Here is a 16,999-nt window from a genome sequence, read left to right as displayed (position 1 = left end):
GAATGAAATCCTTAAAACTTGTCATGGAACTAATCAATCCAATAAACTGAATTCAAATTGACATAACAGGGCAGTTACGATAACTATTGAAATGTAAATAAATTTTAGAAAATATAGTAGAGAATAAATATTTGGTAATTGGGAAAAGGGTACAGTCCATACAATATGCTACTCAAGAAAAGAAAAGAAAGTTTCACCAGATGTTTATCTTGTGTGTTCTGTGGCTTCAAGCAAGAGTGCAATGAGTTCCAGGAGGAAATATGATTCATTCATCTGGAACTGCTTTTAGGACAAGGAAATCCTAAAAGAATCAAACAGCTTTGCCACCTTGGAATGCAAGGAAGAAAGGAGGAGTGAAAGGAAAGATTCAGTCATAAGATATATGTGACTCATCATGTACAGTCCTTTGACCTAAAACATGTTACTACAGTTATGAGAACCTTTCAGCATGACAAGATATAACAACATGTTATATCTACACTACGCTCAATATCAAAGGCCGTCCTCTGGGTGCCTACTCCAAGGGAAGCTTGGAGGATGGCAACAAGGGAGAGGGCTTTCTCAGTGGTGGCCCCCAAATTATGGAAAGATTTTTATGACGAGGTGCACCTGGTGCTAACACTGTTATCTTTTTGGCGCCAGGTCAAGACTTTCCTCTTCTCCCAGGCATGTTAGCATGTTTTTAAATTGTTTTTTTAAAAAGTGTTTTTAAATTTGTATATTTGTTTTTAATGTTTTTAATTGTTGTAAACCACCCAGACAGCTTCAGCTATGGGGCAGTATACAAATGTAATAAATAAATAATAATAGTAATAATAACATGGAATCCCTATATCAGGCGTAGCCAGTGTAGTGCCCTCCAAATTTTGTTGGACTACAACTCCTATTACCCCTAACTATTAGCCATGCTGGCTGGGACTGCTGAGATTTAGAGTCCAACAATATCCTGCAGGGTACCCTTACTCTACATTAAAGAGAACCATCCTCTCGAAACAATAAACATTGCTAACATTCACATAATATGCAGTCCCAGTGATCTGGTTCAGTTCAGGTGTAACACTAAACTGCGATTTATTGTTACATACACAAGTTTATCCTTGTGCTTCTTCCTCTTCTCTATTAGCCCCGCATGGCTGTAAGGAGAAGATAGGAAGTGTTTACTTTCATTTTCAATTAAATGTGGTATATTGGTATATCCAAACCCACTACTGTGGTTAATCTTAAGTACTGTTTAGGGAAACAAACAGGATTGCAAACCATGGCTTGAAGTTGGCTTGTTTCCCTAAATCATACTTAAGCCTAACCACAGTTTGTCTGCCTTCAGACCAGTAGCAGTCAGTGGGGTGGGGAGCTTACCTGACCTCCCATCACTGGTGTCGCAGCAGCTTACCGAGGAGAGGGGTGAGGCAGTAATACTGTCAGCAAACACACTGCTGGGAGTGCCAGATTGGCTCCACTGGTTCATTTGCATGGCACCAACCTTACTGCTGCTTCCCCTCTCCCTCCCAGTAAGCCACAGCAATGCCAGTGACAGGAGATAAGGTAAGCGCCATTGCTCCACTGCCTCCTATTGGTTCCGACATAATGAAAATGGACTGTCTTCAAGTCAATTCCACCTTATGGCGACCCTATGAATATGGTTTTCATTGGAAGTGGCATTCAGAGGGGGTTTCCCATTGCCTTCCTCTGAGGTTGAGAGGCAGTGCCTGGCCCAAGGTCACCCAGCGAGCTTCATGGCTGTGTGGGGATTCGAACCCTGGTCTCCCAGGTCGTAGCCCAACACCTTAACCACTACCCCACACTCAATCTCTCCTGACATAACGAGTAACTACCATTAGTTGAAAACAGAAGCAAACACTTCCAGTTGCCATGTGACCACACCGGAGAAGGGAGGTGGAAGTTCATGGGCTCAAGGCTTGGTCACATAACATTAAACTATAGTTTAGCATTACATCTGAAGAAAGCCTCTCTCTCTCCCACCCTCCCCCCCTCCCTCCCACCCTCCCTCTCTCTCCCTCCCCCCCCCCCCCTCTCTCTCTCTCTATTTCCCGTGAAGTTGCCTGCATCCTTAAGGCAACAATTCTGTGTATGCTTACCTCAGAGTAAGTTCCATTGATTTCCCCCCCGAAGATTTAAAAACCGACCCATAAAATTAAATGTATGATATAATTTGAGGCTTTGGAGAGGAAAGTTTTGGCTTCAAATAAAGAGATAAAGTAAATGGGCAACAAGAAAGGTGTTCAGAACATGTGTAAATTGTGGCTCCTTTGGTTTAAAGATCCTTTGCTGGATCAGACAAGCATACGGATAAGGAAGATCCCCACATACCAAGCAATTCTCTGTTAGTATACTAATGTAGTGACAGGACCATGTTTTTATTAGTCTCACCACTTGAGGCCACCATAAAAGAGTCTGGTCAATCAGATTCCAGATGACATCAAAAACACTAGACTGCATTTTGTGTGAGCATTCTAGGCAAAGATTGTCAAGGGAAGTCATAAGTACAATTCAGTGTCACAGGTGAATCATAAAAGCCAGAACTGCCAAGAATCTAGAAAGACTATATTGTAATGTCCATATCAAGCTGCAGAGAAATCATCCATTCAGCAAACATTGTCAAAGAGAACACTGGAAATAAAGTGATAGCTGCAGTGCAATGGCTATGGAGATTTGTTTGCGGCCTATTGCCGAAATAAAACACAAACACCATTCACTGGGTTAAATCATGGGCCACTTTATTAAACGGAATCAATTAGAATAATGAACCTGCAGAGGGGAAATCAAGTGCGGGAGCATTCTGATGATCCAGGCAAAGCCTGCTTGCAGCCATAGGGCGACCAAACCTTGCCTGAGCCCGGGGCTGCCCTATGCCAGACCCTAGCTCAGGCCACACCCTGAAGATGTGTAGGGGGTCCAACCCGCATCACCGCCCCCCGGAGCCCTGAAACTCCGAGCGGATGAGGCACGTTGGCCCCAAAGGCGGCCCGTGTTCTGCCCCCCGGGCCGTATAGCCCTGAGCTGCAGGCCCCCGGACCGCCAATCGCCCCCAAAGGTGCCTAAAGGTGTCACCTAGCTGCCCTTTCCCTTTAAACCTTTTCCCGCACTTCTTTGCCACAAGTGACCGTTGACATATTGAAGCTAAAAACAGACCAATCAGCCTATTAACCCCAAAGGCACCCGTGCTAACCCTTGACCCGTCCCCCCAACCACAGTGTGGAGTAGGCAAAAAAACCTGCCAGCAAAGCGAGGCAGGCAGGCCAAAAATTCCTAGTCGGCCCCGTAGCGACCAAATGAATCACACTGCAGCAGAGGGAGGGTCGGGCGGGCGCCGCCAAAATTCAAAGGAGGGCGGGAGGCTGGTGGAGTGGCCTTAAATGGCCTTCAGCCGCCCCGCCTCCTTTCTGCGTGTCACGCTGGCGCGCCGGCGCGCCGCACACACACACACACACACCCCTGATGGCGGCCTGTGCTTCGGCTGCGGCCGCAAACTCGCCCCTCTGCCTGGCAGTACCAGGCACGGAATGGAATTCCTTAGGCAGAAGCTAGACAAACATAGGCTTAAGGTCATCTGCACTGAACGCAAACTCTTTTTGACTTACAGGAAAAAATGAGAAGAGCTGAAGATATTGTCAAGGACCATTTACTGTTTCTTGATGCAGTTCATGAATTTACTGACTGGCTTCATTCAGCAAAAGAGGAGCTCCACCGCTGGTCAGATTCATCAGGGGATTCATCAGCCGTACAGAAAAAAATGGTCAAAATTAAAGTGAGAAACTGCACATCAGTAGCTTTACTTATTAACTTTAGTAGAATGTTCATCAAGGCATGATGATAATTAAGAACAGGAAAACACTATTTCCCTTTAATTATAATATAAATTCAATGGAGAGCATACTTACTGCTTCAAATTATGCTCACAAGTATTTCTGTCTACTGCTGAATCTCAGTTATTTAAAATAAATCAGCATTTTGTCTGATAATGGTAATTGTATTACTCATAGTATATACTCATGTAGAATCTGATACTGCAGATGCATCCTGGCTGTGGAATGGCCTTCCTAGGGACACTTCCCTGGTCCCTTTCTTCATAGTCTTTTTTTTGGTGCCAGGTGAAGACTTTCATATTCTTCCATGCCTTTTATACAGTTAGCATTTTAAACAAAACAAAACCTGGGCTCACTTGTGAGCTGTATTCTATTTTATTGAGTTGCTAGTTGACTATTTTTCTCTGCTAAAACATGAAAGTATTTTTAATGGTTACTGTATTTTATTATTTGCTCCGTAAGCCAACCAGGGAATATGTGTTGATGAGCAGTCATATAAACTTAATAAACAAATAAAAAGAAGAATCAGAAATTATGAAATAACAAAACTAGTATGTATGCCACATGGTGATTTGCCATTTTGTAATTTATTCTGACTGAGGATGGTATTACCCTTAAGTTATCATACCCAAAACAAAACACAATTCTTAGGACCTATTAAGGAAAAATGGGTACTTTTTCTCATAGAAAAGTTAAGTGCACAAATTGCAAAGTGATGTTTCTACATTTCCCATTGCTATAACTAACTTTATAGTCCAAAATATCCACAAACTGTTTCTTATAAAAGAGACCACATGCCATGTCAATTTTAATCAAATCCAATATATGTGTACTGAAACTCTCTATAACTTTCTGCTAATCACATGACTTTGTGCACAGCTTTTCTTTTTCTTTTTTTGCCTGCTTTGTTGTTTTAACCTTTTGCTTACATTTTAGCACAGGGCCAGTGTTCAGAGAACATATATGCTGGTGAAACTGCTTCTGAACATGGAGTGGTCTGTGTAGCTGTTTTGTACAATGCTGTGTGTTGTTTGTAGTGTTTCGTTATCCAGCTGAAATGGATCACAGCCATTTCAGTTACCATGACGATATTCCATTGCAGGAGCTGATAGATTCCAGACAGACTGCTGAGAGCCGCCTAAACAGAGTTCAGACGCTGGCTCCTGCAGTGAAAAAGAACACCACTGTTCAGGGGTGCAAAGACATAGACACTGAAATGCAGGCACTTCAGTCTGACTGGAAGCAGTGGGAAGAAAGTGCATTCCAAACCCGAGACGGCTTGCAGCAACTCAACAGTCAGATGGCCTTGTCAGAGCAGGAGTTTACCACACAGGCTGCCCATCTGGAAGATACCTTGCAGCATTTCAGCACACTGCTTGCAACCTGGTCCGAAAGACTGACCCCTCTGGATAGTAAGCAGACAGACAAAAAGATAGTGGAATGCTGGCAGCAAGAAAAGGTAAAACCATTTTGTTTTTGTTTTAGCCTTTTCCACTCTTCTCTTTTTTGTACTACAAAAGACAGGAAGAAATGCTAAACTGAAAACTTTGGAATGCACTTTTATCACATAATAGAAGGAATTAATACTGAAAGCACTGGGACTAGCTACATAAGAAATCCTAGAGCTTTGTGTAGTGATTCATGGCCTCTTGCGTGCACACATGTTGCATTTAATTAGTCTTTGTACTAAACGGAGGCCTCTGAGCAGAGGCAAAAATAAGACACAGAAGCTTTGAGCATTATGTCTAACTTACTTAACTTCTCAAGATGCTTCAATAATTCATCACAGCAATTGTCATGGGCTCTCAGGTGAACAAGAAAAATGTGTGTAGAAAGTGATTTTCATTTCACCATCTGGGAACTACTTTGTTTCAAGGAGTTTACAGTCCGTGGGCTAAGTGTTTTTCATAAAATTTCCTGCTGTTGTTTTCTGATAACATTTTCTGAGATGTTTAAAGGTAAAACTGATTTTTACACCCTGTTGGTTTTATATAATTTGGATCAAGGGGCCTCAAAATGATTAGGAAACTCCATCTTTTGATTTGAGCTTGGCTCCAGCCTCAACCATCCACAAATGGAAGGGCTCCTTCTGTCCACAGAAGGCTTTTTATCCAATGGAGGGATCCCATGGGTGGAAGAGGTGAGAAGGTGATTTTCACTTACCCCCCACTCCCCCTGTAGCTGCCACACACTGTTCAGGAGAGTTCCCCAACAATCTGGAACAGATTTTTGGATGGATGTCATGGAGAAGAGGGAATTAGTACAAAAAAATTAATTAGTTTAGAAAACGTATATCCTGCTTTATGGCCCCAACATGCTATCAAAGTGGCTTACAAAAGTTGCCTCTACCCTTAAATGAGTCCAAATCTTGTCTTGGCCATGACATTACATCTTGAAGATCTTAACTATTAAACTACAAAAGTTCTCCAATGTTAGTCTGTCTGTAGTTTTCAGGTCCTTCACCTCAAACCTATGCATGAGTTCACCACTTACTCACCAGACACAAAAAACACTGACATACAAGATTGCCAGTATGGCTTTTGCTCTCTATCATTTGTAAATTTAGAGCTGCTGCTTATACACACCAAACTGGACAGCAACATTTCAGATCTTGCATTTAGCCCCCTCACAGTAGGAACAAAAAAAGTCTACTCAGTGTTACAAGTTTGGATTCATACCATGGTTGTTGGCCTTGGAATCTGGCTTATTTGGAGACCATTTATCATAGGTCCTGGTTTGCGTCTTAACAGGTAGCTATGGTTAACTACAGCTTCCTGGTTTGTTTCCTTACTTACACAAAGGCGGAGCAAATGGAGAGCAGGAGCTGCATGTGAGTGCAGAAATTTCATACAAATCCTATTTGATCTTTTGACTAGGGCAGAGAATCCACTTAATGGAGAGTGGCACACAGATATAATTCCATATAGGCAAATGCATGTATTTTATTGATATTCATTTGTTTCATTTAGGAAATACTGGAGGCCTTAACAAAGGCAGAGCATATAAATGATGATATCAAAACTCTATTAAATGACCTTTGTCGGTTTTCCAAAGATTTGAGTACCTATTCTGCAAAGGTATCACAGTTAATTAATGAATATAACAGGTGAGTTTCATATTATAAAACAAATAACCACAAGTCTGTGTACGTGTGACTCAACCATGACTGTTCACTGAATTTTAACTTTTTAATTAAAATTGTGCAAAAGCATTAAGAACTAGATTGTCTCCTCTTTGAGCTAACAGATTCAGTGCAGATCTTTTATGCTCTGATACCACTCACAGCAGTACTACATTATTTGGTTGTATAATGCATTTAAATGTTAATTTGATATGTCATACTGGATGTAATATCTGCTGCATTTTGTCTAACATAATCCCAATCTACATTTTCATTTTACTAACATGGTACTCTGAAGTCTTTGCCTACAAGCTTCGAAGGGTTGCCAAAGTAAAGAGCAAGCCTTACAACAAAGATTCAGGACAGTATTGAGAGACTTCCAACAATGGCTGATCAATTCAAAAATCACTACTGCCAAATGTTTTGATGTGCCTCAAAATGTCAATGAAGCTGCAGCCAATATACAGAAAATACAGGTAACTTCTGATCCAGCATTTCCAGAGCAGGAATAATATCCACTTAAAATAGCATTTTCTGCCTGAACAGTGTTGCCTGTTAAATTTGTATCAAAGGAATGTGGAACTAAGACCACAACATGCTCTGTGGGTCTTAGCAAGGAGTTAATTTTTAACCGTACATCAACACAATGCAAATAATTGATTAGTGGAAAACAAATATACTGTCCTGCAGAAAACCTTTTTTTAAAATTCAAGTTATATGATTTGGATAACACATCATATGTGTGTGCATATTCATGCTTACAGTGAAGAATACTAAGCCGTATGTATGTTTAAAGCAATCTATAGATATGCACCGATAACAGATGTTGATGATAATGCTGCATAATTTTAAAGACTCAGTTGTAGAAGAAGGGTATTAAATGTCCTGTGGGGTTTGCAGTATGGTCATGAAAACTCACACACATCCTATAAACTTGAGGGTGTAATGGTGCATGAAATTACAGTTGAAATGAAATGGACTGCCTTCAAGTCGATTCCGACTTAAGGGTGACCCTATGAATAGGGTTTTCATGGTAAGTGGTATTCAGAGGTGGTTTTACCATTGCCTTCCTCTGAGGCTGAGAGGCAGTGACTGGCCCAAGGTCACCCAGTGAGCTTCATGGCTGTGTGGGGATTCGAACCCTGGTCTCCCAGGCCGTAGTCCAACACCTACTTAATACCTTGTTTGCCAGAACTCTTGGGAAAATGAGAGGTTCAAATTAGGGACCCATTGCAAATTTCATTAATGTTTATCTAAATAAAATGTCATTTGTTTGCTCCCTCAAGAATAAACTCAAGCAAATTCAGACTTCTGAAAAAGATTTTTTTTTCTGGTTTGGGGTCATAAATACTTTCTGTTGATCTCCAGAGAGCTATTTCATGATAGGAAATGCAAGACTAAAAGGAGGTGTATATATGAGACCGATAAAACTGACTGAAGATAGATGCTTTTATAAGATAGTTCACCTGTATATGTGTATGTATTTGCAAAAAAGGTGAGCTACTCTTCACTATCTTACACACACACAGACACCTCATTATTAATTAATTAGGCATGATTTTATATCTCAGGTTTGGTATAAAATCTCTTCATTTCAGTTCTTTACGTATACCAGGACTTGGGGGTAAGTGTGGGCCAGAGCTCTCACTCAATCTTATCATAAATTATACAGCCATGAGAGTGGCTGTATACTATAGCTAGCATGGATTTTTCGCATTCCACAGTGTTAAATTGAAAATACTCCCCATGCCATTCTGCTGCTTCCCATAAGCTCATTTCAAAATAAAACCTTACAAAACTTATAGTCCTGAACTTTTCATAGTGATACACAAAGCACCCAGAGAGAATCGAGAATTCAAAGTGTAAAATGAGGGGGGGGGGGAATCCAGATTCCTGTTGAACTTTTTTTGTCAGTGGTCTCATAATATGTTGAAGTTAATTAAAAATCAGCCATGTTCAGAGTACCTATAATCCTATTACTGACCTTGTCCCATACTCAGACCTTAATCTTCTGCAGCTTAAAAGTTTAAAAAATGCATGGCTGATTTTTAATTAAGAAATTTAACATTGAAGTCAATGATAAGCACAGGCATGCTCAGTAAGAACCAACCAACTTTGTGAAGGGTGCTGAGAGGAGACTCCTATTCCCCTGACAGAGCTCCAGTGGCCAGAGAGGTTTAACAGTCAGTCGCTCTGATTAAAGCTCTGTGAGGGGAACAGGGCCTCTCCTAGCAACTCTCAGCACCCTTCGCTAACTACACTTCCCTAACTGAACTGTCAGTGTTCTAAAAACCAGAGTCACAGCTGTTTGGCTTGGCTAGTCAGGTGGCCACATCGACACCAGTCTTTTATTTCACTTTAGACAGCCATGGCTTCTCCCAAAGAATCCTGGGAAGTGTGGTTTGTGAAGCGTGCTGAGAGTTGTTAGGAGACTCCTATTCCCCTGACAGAGCTCCAGTGGTCAGAGTGATTTAACAGTCAGCTCCTCTTCTGGGGACTGTAGCTGTGTGAGGGGAATAGGGTGTCTCCTTGTGACTCTTAGCACCCTTCACAAACTATACTTCCCAGCATTCTTTGAGGGAAGCCATGGCTGTCTAAAGTGAAAGAAAGGTCTGGTGTGGATGTGGCCAGGGACAGCTTTGGTTTAAATTTGGGTGGGAGACTACATGTGCCTGCTGTAGAGTGGAAAGGTGGGGAAACCCCTGAAAAACAATGATGTTGTTCACAATGTTTTCCTTTCTGAAAGGAAAGGGGCTTTCCCTCTGCCCAGTGCCACCCACTCAATCTCCACCCCTCCTCCTCCTTCTCAAAGGCACGTTACCAAATTCTTTCAGTCTACACAGGAAGTGGATTGGACTGTGAAAGACCAGCTCAAATTGTGATTGCATTTTGACAAATGTGCAGGGCAGTACAATATCTCAGAGAAGAGGTCAGGTCTCTTGCTCCTCTGATTCATTCAATATAGCTGCCCAGTTTCCCTGCTTTTTAAAGTTTGATAGAAATATCTGTTGGCTATAGGTACGTTCTTAAACTGCAAGCTTTTTTTTGCCTATTAGAGAATAGAATTTTAGGGGCAAGTGACTGAACTAGTCTATTTCCTTTTTTATTTGCAAAACAGAGGGACTATATCTGTATTTGTATTTATTACTTACATGTTTTGCAGTTATATTGTGCTGTCTTTTAATTTAGGAATTCTTATCTGAAACTGAAAGTGGCCAACATAAATTAAACATGGTGGTGTCCAAAGGAGAATTGTTAAGTTCTATTTTGCCTAAGGAAAAAGCCAAGTCCACCCAAACTAAAATTGCTGCAGCTAAAGATGACTGGAAAAATTTTATCTCCACCCTGCATCAGAAGGAAACGTCTTTGGAGGTAACTGCAAACAACTGCAAAAGAAGTAGATTAATTAGAAACATCAGTTTTCCTTTTTTGTTCTAAGTGAACTCATATGTAATGGTACACTTACTATAACTGCTTACTGTTTTACTAAATTGTATCATTATAGTTTTCCTGTTTGTATAATCCACTGTTGTAAACTGCTTTGGGATTTTTATTTATTTATTTATAAAAAATGTTATCCACTTTTCATAAAATGTCTAGAAATGTTTTTAAATAAATTCATCAGTAAATTAAATAAAAACTGATGAGTATTGTATGATCCCCAGGGCTCAACAATACAACCTCTTGACTGATCATTCATCCTGATTTGTTGCACAAAATATATGTGGAAGTTAGACTATGTCTGGTCTTTCTTGAGCATTTATTCTGTGTTGTTTGTGGGGAGGTTATTTGACAATGACCATTCATCTTGAGTTGCCTGTGCAACTCATAATCTTCCTGTTAATCATTCATTGATTCATCCCACATTTTTCAGTGCATTTTCCTGTCACTTTTCCTAACTGAAAAATTCCTCTCCACCCTACAACCTTTTTAGTAGATTTGTTGAGCCAGGGCAACTGAGTGCTTTAATTGACTTCAATTGCACAGACCTAAATTTCCAGTATGCCCTTGAATTCCTCCCACAAGGGAACCCAAATTAAGGCAACTACACAGGTCTTTTAAAGCCATGTTGGTAGGATATACACTTCAAAAATAAATAAGTAAATTAAAAAAGAGAGAGGAAGGTTTCTGAGAATAAATGCAAAATTGAGACAACTTAGAATCATAGACTCATAGAGTTGGAAGGGGCCATCGAGTCCAACCCCCTGCTCAGTTCAGGAATCCAAATTAAAACATACCCAAAAGGTGGCTGTCCAGCTGCCTCTTCAGCGTTAGAGAACTCACTGCCTTCCTAGGTAATTGGTTCCATTGTCATACTGCTCTGACAATTAGGAAGTTTTTCGTGATGCTCAGCCAAAATCTGGCTTCCTGTAACTTGAGCCCATAATTCCGTGTCCTAAAGTCTGGGACAATCGAGGAGAGATCCTGATCCTCCTCCGTGTGGCAACCTTTCAAGTACTTCAACAGTGCTATCATATCTCCTCTCGGTCTTCTCTTCTCAAGGCTGAACATGCCCAGTTCTTTCAGTCTCTCCTCATAGGGCTTGGTTTCCAGTTCCCTGATCAACCTCATTGCCCACCTCTGAACCCATTCCAGTTTGTCTGCATCCTTCTTAAAGTAGAGTGTCCAGAACTGGATGAAGTACTCAAGATGAGGGCTAACCAGTGCTGAATAGAGAGGAACCAATATTTCATATGATTGGAAACTATACTTCTGTTAATGCAGCCCAAAATAGCATTTGCTTTTTTTGCAGCCACATCACACTGTTGGCTCATATTCAGCTTGTGACCAAAAAACAGTCCCAAGATCCTTCTCGCATGTAGTATTACTGAGCCAAGTATCCCCCATCTTATAACTGTGCATTTGACTTCTTTTTTCTTTTTAAATTTCATTATGTTGTTTTCAGTCCAATGTTAGCCTATCAAGATCCCTTTGAATTTTGTTTCTGTCTTTCAAGGTATTAACTATCCCTCCCAATTTTGTATCATCTGCAAATTTGATATGCATTCTCTGAACCTCCTCATCCAAGTCATTAATAAAAATGTTGAAGAGCACTGGGCCCAAGACTGAGCCCTGCGATACCCCGGTCGTTACCTCTCCCCATTTTGAAAAGGAATCATTGATAAGCACTCTTTGAATACGATTCTGTAGCCAACTGTGGATCCACCTGGTAGTTGTTCCATCCAGCCCACATTTAGCTAGCTTGCTAATCAGAATATCATGAGACACTTTGTCATAAACTTGCTGAAGTCGAGATATATTATGTCCACAGCATTCCCACAGTCTACCAGGGATTACCCATTAAAAATGAGATAAGATTAGTCTTGCAGGATTTGGTCTTGATTAATCCATGTTGGCTTCTAGTAATTACTACATTGTTTTCAAGGTGCTTACAGATTGACCGCTTTATAATCTGCTCCAGAATTTTCGTAGGGATAGATGTCAGGCTGACTGGTCTGTCTTCCCCCTTTTCTCCTCATTGGAATTGTTTGCCATTGTGCCTTTAGAATTTCCTCTTTTTAAAAACTCCCACCCATCTTGGACTCCTTTTCTCATCAGAGTCACTTGCCATGGAACCTTACTTAACATTGTTCTGAGTTTATTAAAATTGGCTTTCCTGAAGTCCATGGTAAGTGTCTCAGCTCTTCCTTCCTTTAAAATCAAGAACTCTAGTACAGCACGGTCACTTTCCCCCAGAGTTTCCGTTAACTGTCACTTCATCCACCAAGTCATCTCTGTTGGTTAGAATCAAGTCAAGGATAGCTGATCCTCTAGTTGCTTCCTCTACTTTCTGTAGGAGAAAGTTATGTCCAACACAAGTCAGGAATTTCTTGGAGGGGCTATGTTTGGCAGAATCTGTCTCCCAACAGATTTCAAGGTAATTGAAGTCCCCCATTACTACTACATCATGCCTCCTCGAAACATTGGCAATTTGCTTTGCAAAAGTTTCATCCTCATCTTCTCCTTGATTGGGTGGTCAGTAGTAGACTCCAATCACCATATTCCTTTTATTCCTTGCCCCATTTATTTTCATCCAGATACTCTTGGTGGAGCCACAAAGCTCATCCTCCTATATTTCTGTGCAGGGATATATATTTTTAACATATAGCATGACTCCACCTCCCTTTCTATTCCTTCTGTTCTTTTTGAACAAGTTATATCCTTCAATCGCTGTATTCCAGTCTTGGGAGACATTCCACCAAGTTTCAGGTATACCTATCAAGTTGTATTTACTCTCCTGTATTAAGAGTTCGAGTTCGTCCTGTTTGTTTCCCATAATCTGGGCATTAGTATACATACATAGTGGACTATGTGATTTATGGCCTGGCTTCCTTCCTACATTTTTATGAAGACTGTTACTGGGCCCCATTAGAGCCATTCCCTCAGTTTCTCATTCTTTGCACAAGCCTTTGTTAGTCATTACCGCCAAGTTTACATCTCCTTCCCCCTTAGGATTCAGTTTAAAGCTTTCTTGATGACGTTCTCCATGCTGTGGCCAAACACATTATTCCCAGTCCTTGTGAGGTGCAACCCATCTTCCAGGATGCATAGCCTGTGGTCCCAGAATCCAAATCTCTTGCGTTAGCACCACCTTCATAGCTAGCATTTTTCTTTCCCTTTTCACTCCCCTTCTAAGTACAGGAAGGATGGATGAGAAAACTATCTGGGCCCCAAGTCCTTGAGTTTCCTTCCCAGACCTTCAAAGTCTGATGTGATTTCTTCGTGTCTCCACTTGGCAGTATCGTTTGTTCCCACATGGATGAGAAGAAAGGGGTATTTGTCAGTGAGCTTTATGAGTGATGCCAACCCTTCCGTCACATCTCTAATCCGTCCTCCTGGTAGACAGCATACCTGACGAGTCCACAGATCTTCCCGGCATACTTGGGTTTCAATCCCACGCAGTAGGGAGTCTTCCACTACTAGTACTCTTCTCTTCTTCTTGTCATGTTGCATGGTTTCATTGCTTCTGCTTGACTGAGCTTCAGCCTCTCACTCACTGTCACATGGAGTCTCCTGTAATTCTTCCCCTGCAGGCCGTTCTCCAGTCTCATCCTCAAGTGTCTGGAAGCGGTTCCGTAGTTCCACCGGTGAAGGGTGTCTTCTAGCTGTTCTTCTCCTGTCACCCTTTCCCACGGAGTTTCCTCCACTTTGTTGCTGCTGTCCACAACAGTCTCCTCTTCTACTTTAACATGCTGTTGTTCTTCTACCTCCTGTACTTCTCTTTGCTGTTGTTGTTTCAGCGTTCTATCTAAGAACTCTTCATCTTCTCTTATACTCTTCAGTGTGGCCACCCGCCGTTCCAGGCCTCTCACTTTTTCTTCCAACATCGCCACCAGCTTGCAGTTGTTGCATGTGTACACCATACAGGACAAGGTGATCATTAAAGTACCCAGATCCAAAGCTAGTTAGGGCTTTAACAGTTAAACACCAGCACTATGAAATACGTTTGGAAATGGACTGGAAGCCAGTGCAGTTGTTTTAAGACTGGCAAGATGTGTTCATTATGCCAAGTCCCAGTCAGTTTGTAGCCAACTTCTGTTTGCAAATAGTCTTCAAAGGTATGTCAGTGCATTTCAGTAGACCCAATGGGAGATTATCGGTTCACCCAGGAAGGGCAACAGTTGGGCACCAGCCTAAGCTTGAGTATCCAGTGACAATGCTGGCCCTAATAGCCCCACACTGTGAACCGAACAGATCATGTGGAGAGCATGCAACCTCATCCAAAACAGGTTGAATACCACCATCTAGGTCAGAAAAGCCATTCACCAACAGCACTTTGTATTTTCTGTTTTGCATTAAATATTGCATGAAGCATGATCTAAAGCCAAGCATCAATGCTTTATTCATTTTTTCCCTAGAACTTAAAGATCCAGATGAAAGACTTTGACACTAGTGCTGAACCGCTTCAAGACTGGCTAAATGAAACCAAGAAAATGGTGCATGAAAGTAGTAATCGCCTGCATGACCTTCCAGCTAAAAGGCGAGAACAGCAAAAACTACAGGTGATGATAATATATATTGTGATTCAGTAGTTTTCTGTTTATGCATGTTTGGAATTATAATAGTTCTTGATGTCACACTTTGTTTCCTTTTTGTAAACGCAGGCTGATTCAGATGATTGCTTTAAAACATGTTCTAATAGCATTTTATCCTTTCTGGGATAGTCTGGAAAATACTGGTTCAAAGTAAAATATTCTTTGAACAGCACAATATTCAGCCCTGGTTTAATGTGTGCTTCTACAGTGCAGAGGGGATTACATATCTTTCCAATGTATTATGTGTGGGTGTGTGGGGGGTATGTGTAAAGCAAAAAGTTCACAAAATAGTAAGGCACTGTGGTGGGATAAGAAGGTGGCCTTGCTCATGTTCAGCACATTAATGAACAAACAAACAAAAATTGCTAAGCAAACTTGGGGTTTAAACCTAGGTGCTCTTGGCTTCTACATATTTTTTTTTGTTCCTTTTTGAGCCCCAACAACTTTAAAAATGGAATAACACATTTAAAAGTTTACAAAATGACATGTATAAGAGAGGGATGTTGTTAATAATGACAAGCATTTTATGAAGGTGTCAGTGACACATGTAATCATTGAGGTGGTAGTAGGCAGTGGTGGAGGCATTAATGCACTTCGCACTGACAAACATTGTGATTTGATTTCTGAAAAAATGTGATATCCCTCCAACAGAGGCACTACCTTGAGAAGAGATGTCTCCATTTTCCCCACATGTACACACAAGCACATAACAAATAAATATCCATGTCACATTTGATCGTCTGGAAAGGTCCTTTATGTCTAAATCTCTTAACTAAACTTTGCTGATGGCCATCTTTTTAATTTCCTTGCTGCTTGCCTTCTCTGTGGCTTGCTTTTTTGCATCCAAACTTAACAGAAACGTGCTTATGCTTTACAGTCTGTCCTTGAGGAAATAAGGTGTCATGAACCTCAGCTCAACAGGCTTAAAGAAAAAGCTCAGCAGCTTTGGGAAGTTCAAGCTGCCAGCAAAAACTTCATGCACAGAGTATCTCAGCTATCTTCTCAATATCTTGCTCTGAGCAATGTAACAAAGGTAATGAATGCGCTTTCATCCTGTGTGCTTTTATGCAGCATTTCTTACAAAACATGAAAGCTCATATTCTAAAATGTGCAATTCTGTTTATATAAAGTTCCCCATGTGCTTGTGCTGTAAATGCGGTGACGTTAACAGGAACAAATGCAAAAATGCTCAGTAATACTTAGCCAATATAAATGGTATAGAGCATATGAGTTGATATAGGATTTCTAGATCCAAGAAGACATAGTCAGGCCAGTGCTGTGCCATTGCTGGATAATGCTCCAGCCAGTGTACAAACTTTCCAGCCACCAAAAGTTTGTAAAAGGAGTAGCCATCACACCCAACAGTGGCCCACAAAATAGGTACACCTAAGCTTCATGAAGAGTTACACTGGAAAAAAAATCTATATTAAGATTTCTTAAAGACCAATCAGACAAAGAGATAATCTGTTGCATGTAATCTTGTTTGGAAGAATCAGTGTGTGCTTTTTGATTCATGGTGAATCAGAGGCATTACCCAACAGAAACATGGAATACTTCTGTAACAGCATAGACTCCCAAATGATGATTCAGAAGTTGTTATGTTTGGTTCACCCATTGTGTCTTTCATTGTATATAAGAGATAATGCCTGCCATGTCACATAATTAGAAAAAGCACATACATGCAATATGCACTGTTATGCATGAAAAGTATAAATACCCTTTTAGAATGATGTGCACATGTTATGGAGAGCTACTGATAGAGATAATGTTCCACCACAGTACCCATTGTAGATGCAGCAAAAAAAGTATGTATTTCTGTCGTGGGTTGAGTACATACCATACATGTTGTGTTCACATTAATTATGTAAAGTATGATAATTAGTTCTATGACGTTTTCACTTCTACACACAAAGTTGGAACTGACAGCTGGATCCCAAACAAAGATAAAGAAGGAAAATTTGGAACAGTTGAACTATCTAACTTTCTGGCCCTTCACTTAGTTTTCTGAGATTTCCCTT

At 40.8% G+C, this 16,999-nt stretch overlaps 1 protein-coding gene across 6 annotated transcripts in view; it reads left to right on the top strand.

The window, feature by feature from the left end:
* SYNE1 (spectrin repeat containing nuclear envelope protein 1) overlaps positions 1–16,999 on the top strand; it is a 598,390-nt gene that overhangs the window by 239,233 nt on the left and 342,158 nt on the right. For 5 of the 6 annotated variants that reach the window (XM_061624165.1, XM_061624155.1, XM_061624157.1 and 2 more), the window contains 7 exons: positions 3,602–3,766; positions 4,927–5,283; positions 6,794–6,930; positions 7,244–7,421; positions 10,135–10,317; positions 14,805–14,948; positions 15,859–16,014. In XM_061624165.1, the coding sequence (XP_061480149.1) occupies positions 3,602–3,766; positions 4,927–5,283; positions 6,794–6,930; positions 7,244–7,421; positions 10,135–10,317; positions 14,805–14,948; positions 15,859–16,014 (1,320 nt within the window). The remainder of the gene's footprint in view (positions 1–3,601; positions 3,767–4,926; positions 5,284–6,793; positions 6,931–7,243; positions 7,422–10,134; positions 10,318–14,804; positions 14,949–15,858; positions 16,015–16,999) is intronic. The other variant, XM_061624156.1, reaches the window with a different exon arrangement.

This window comes from Rhineura floridana, chromosome 4 (genome assembly GCF_030035675.1).
Source record: "Rhineura floridana isolate rRhiFlo1 chromosome 4, rRhiFlo1.hap2, whole genome shotgun sequence".
NCBI lineage: Eukaryota > Metazoa > Chordata > Lepidosauria > Squamata > Rhineuridae > Rhineura > Rhineura floridana.
Note: the sequence above shows the minus strand (reverse complement) of the source record. Positions and strands in the feature narration are given on the sequence as shown.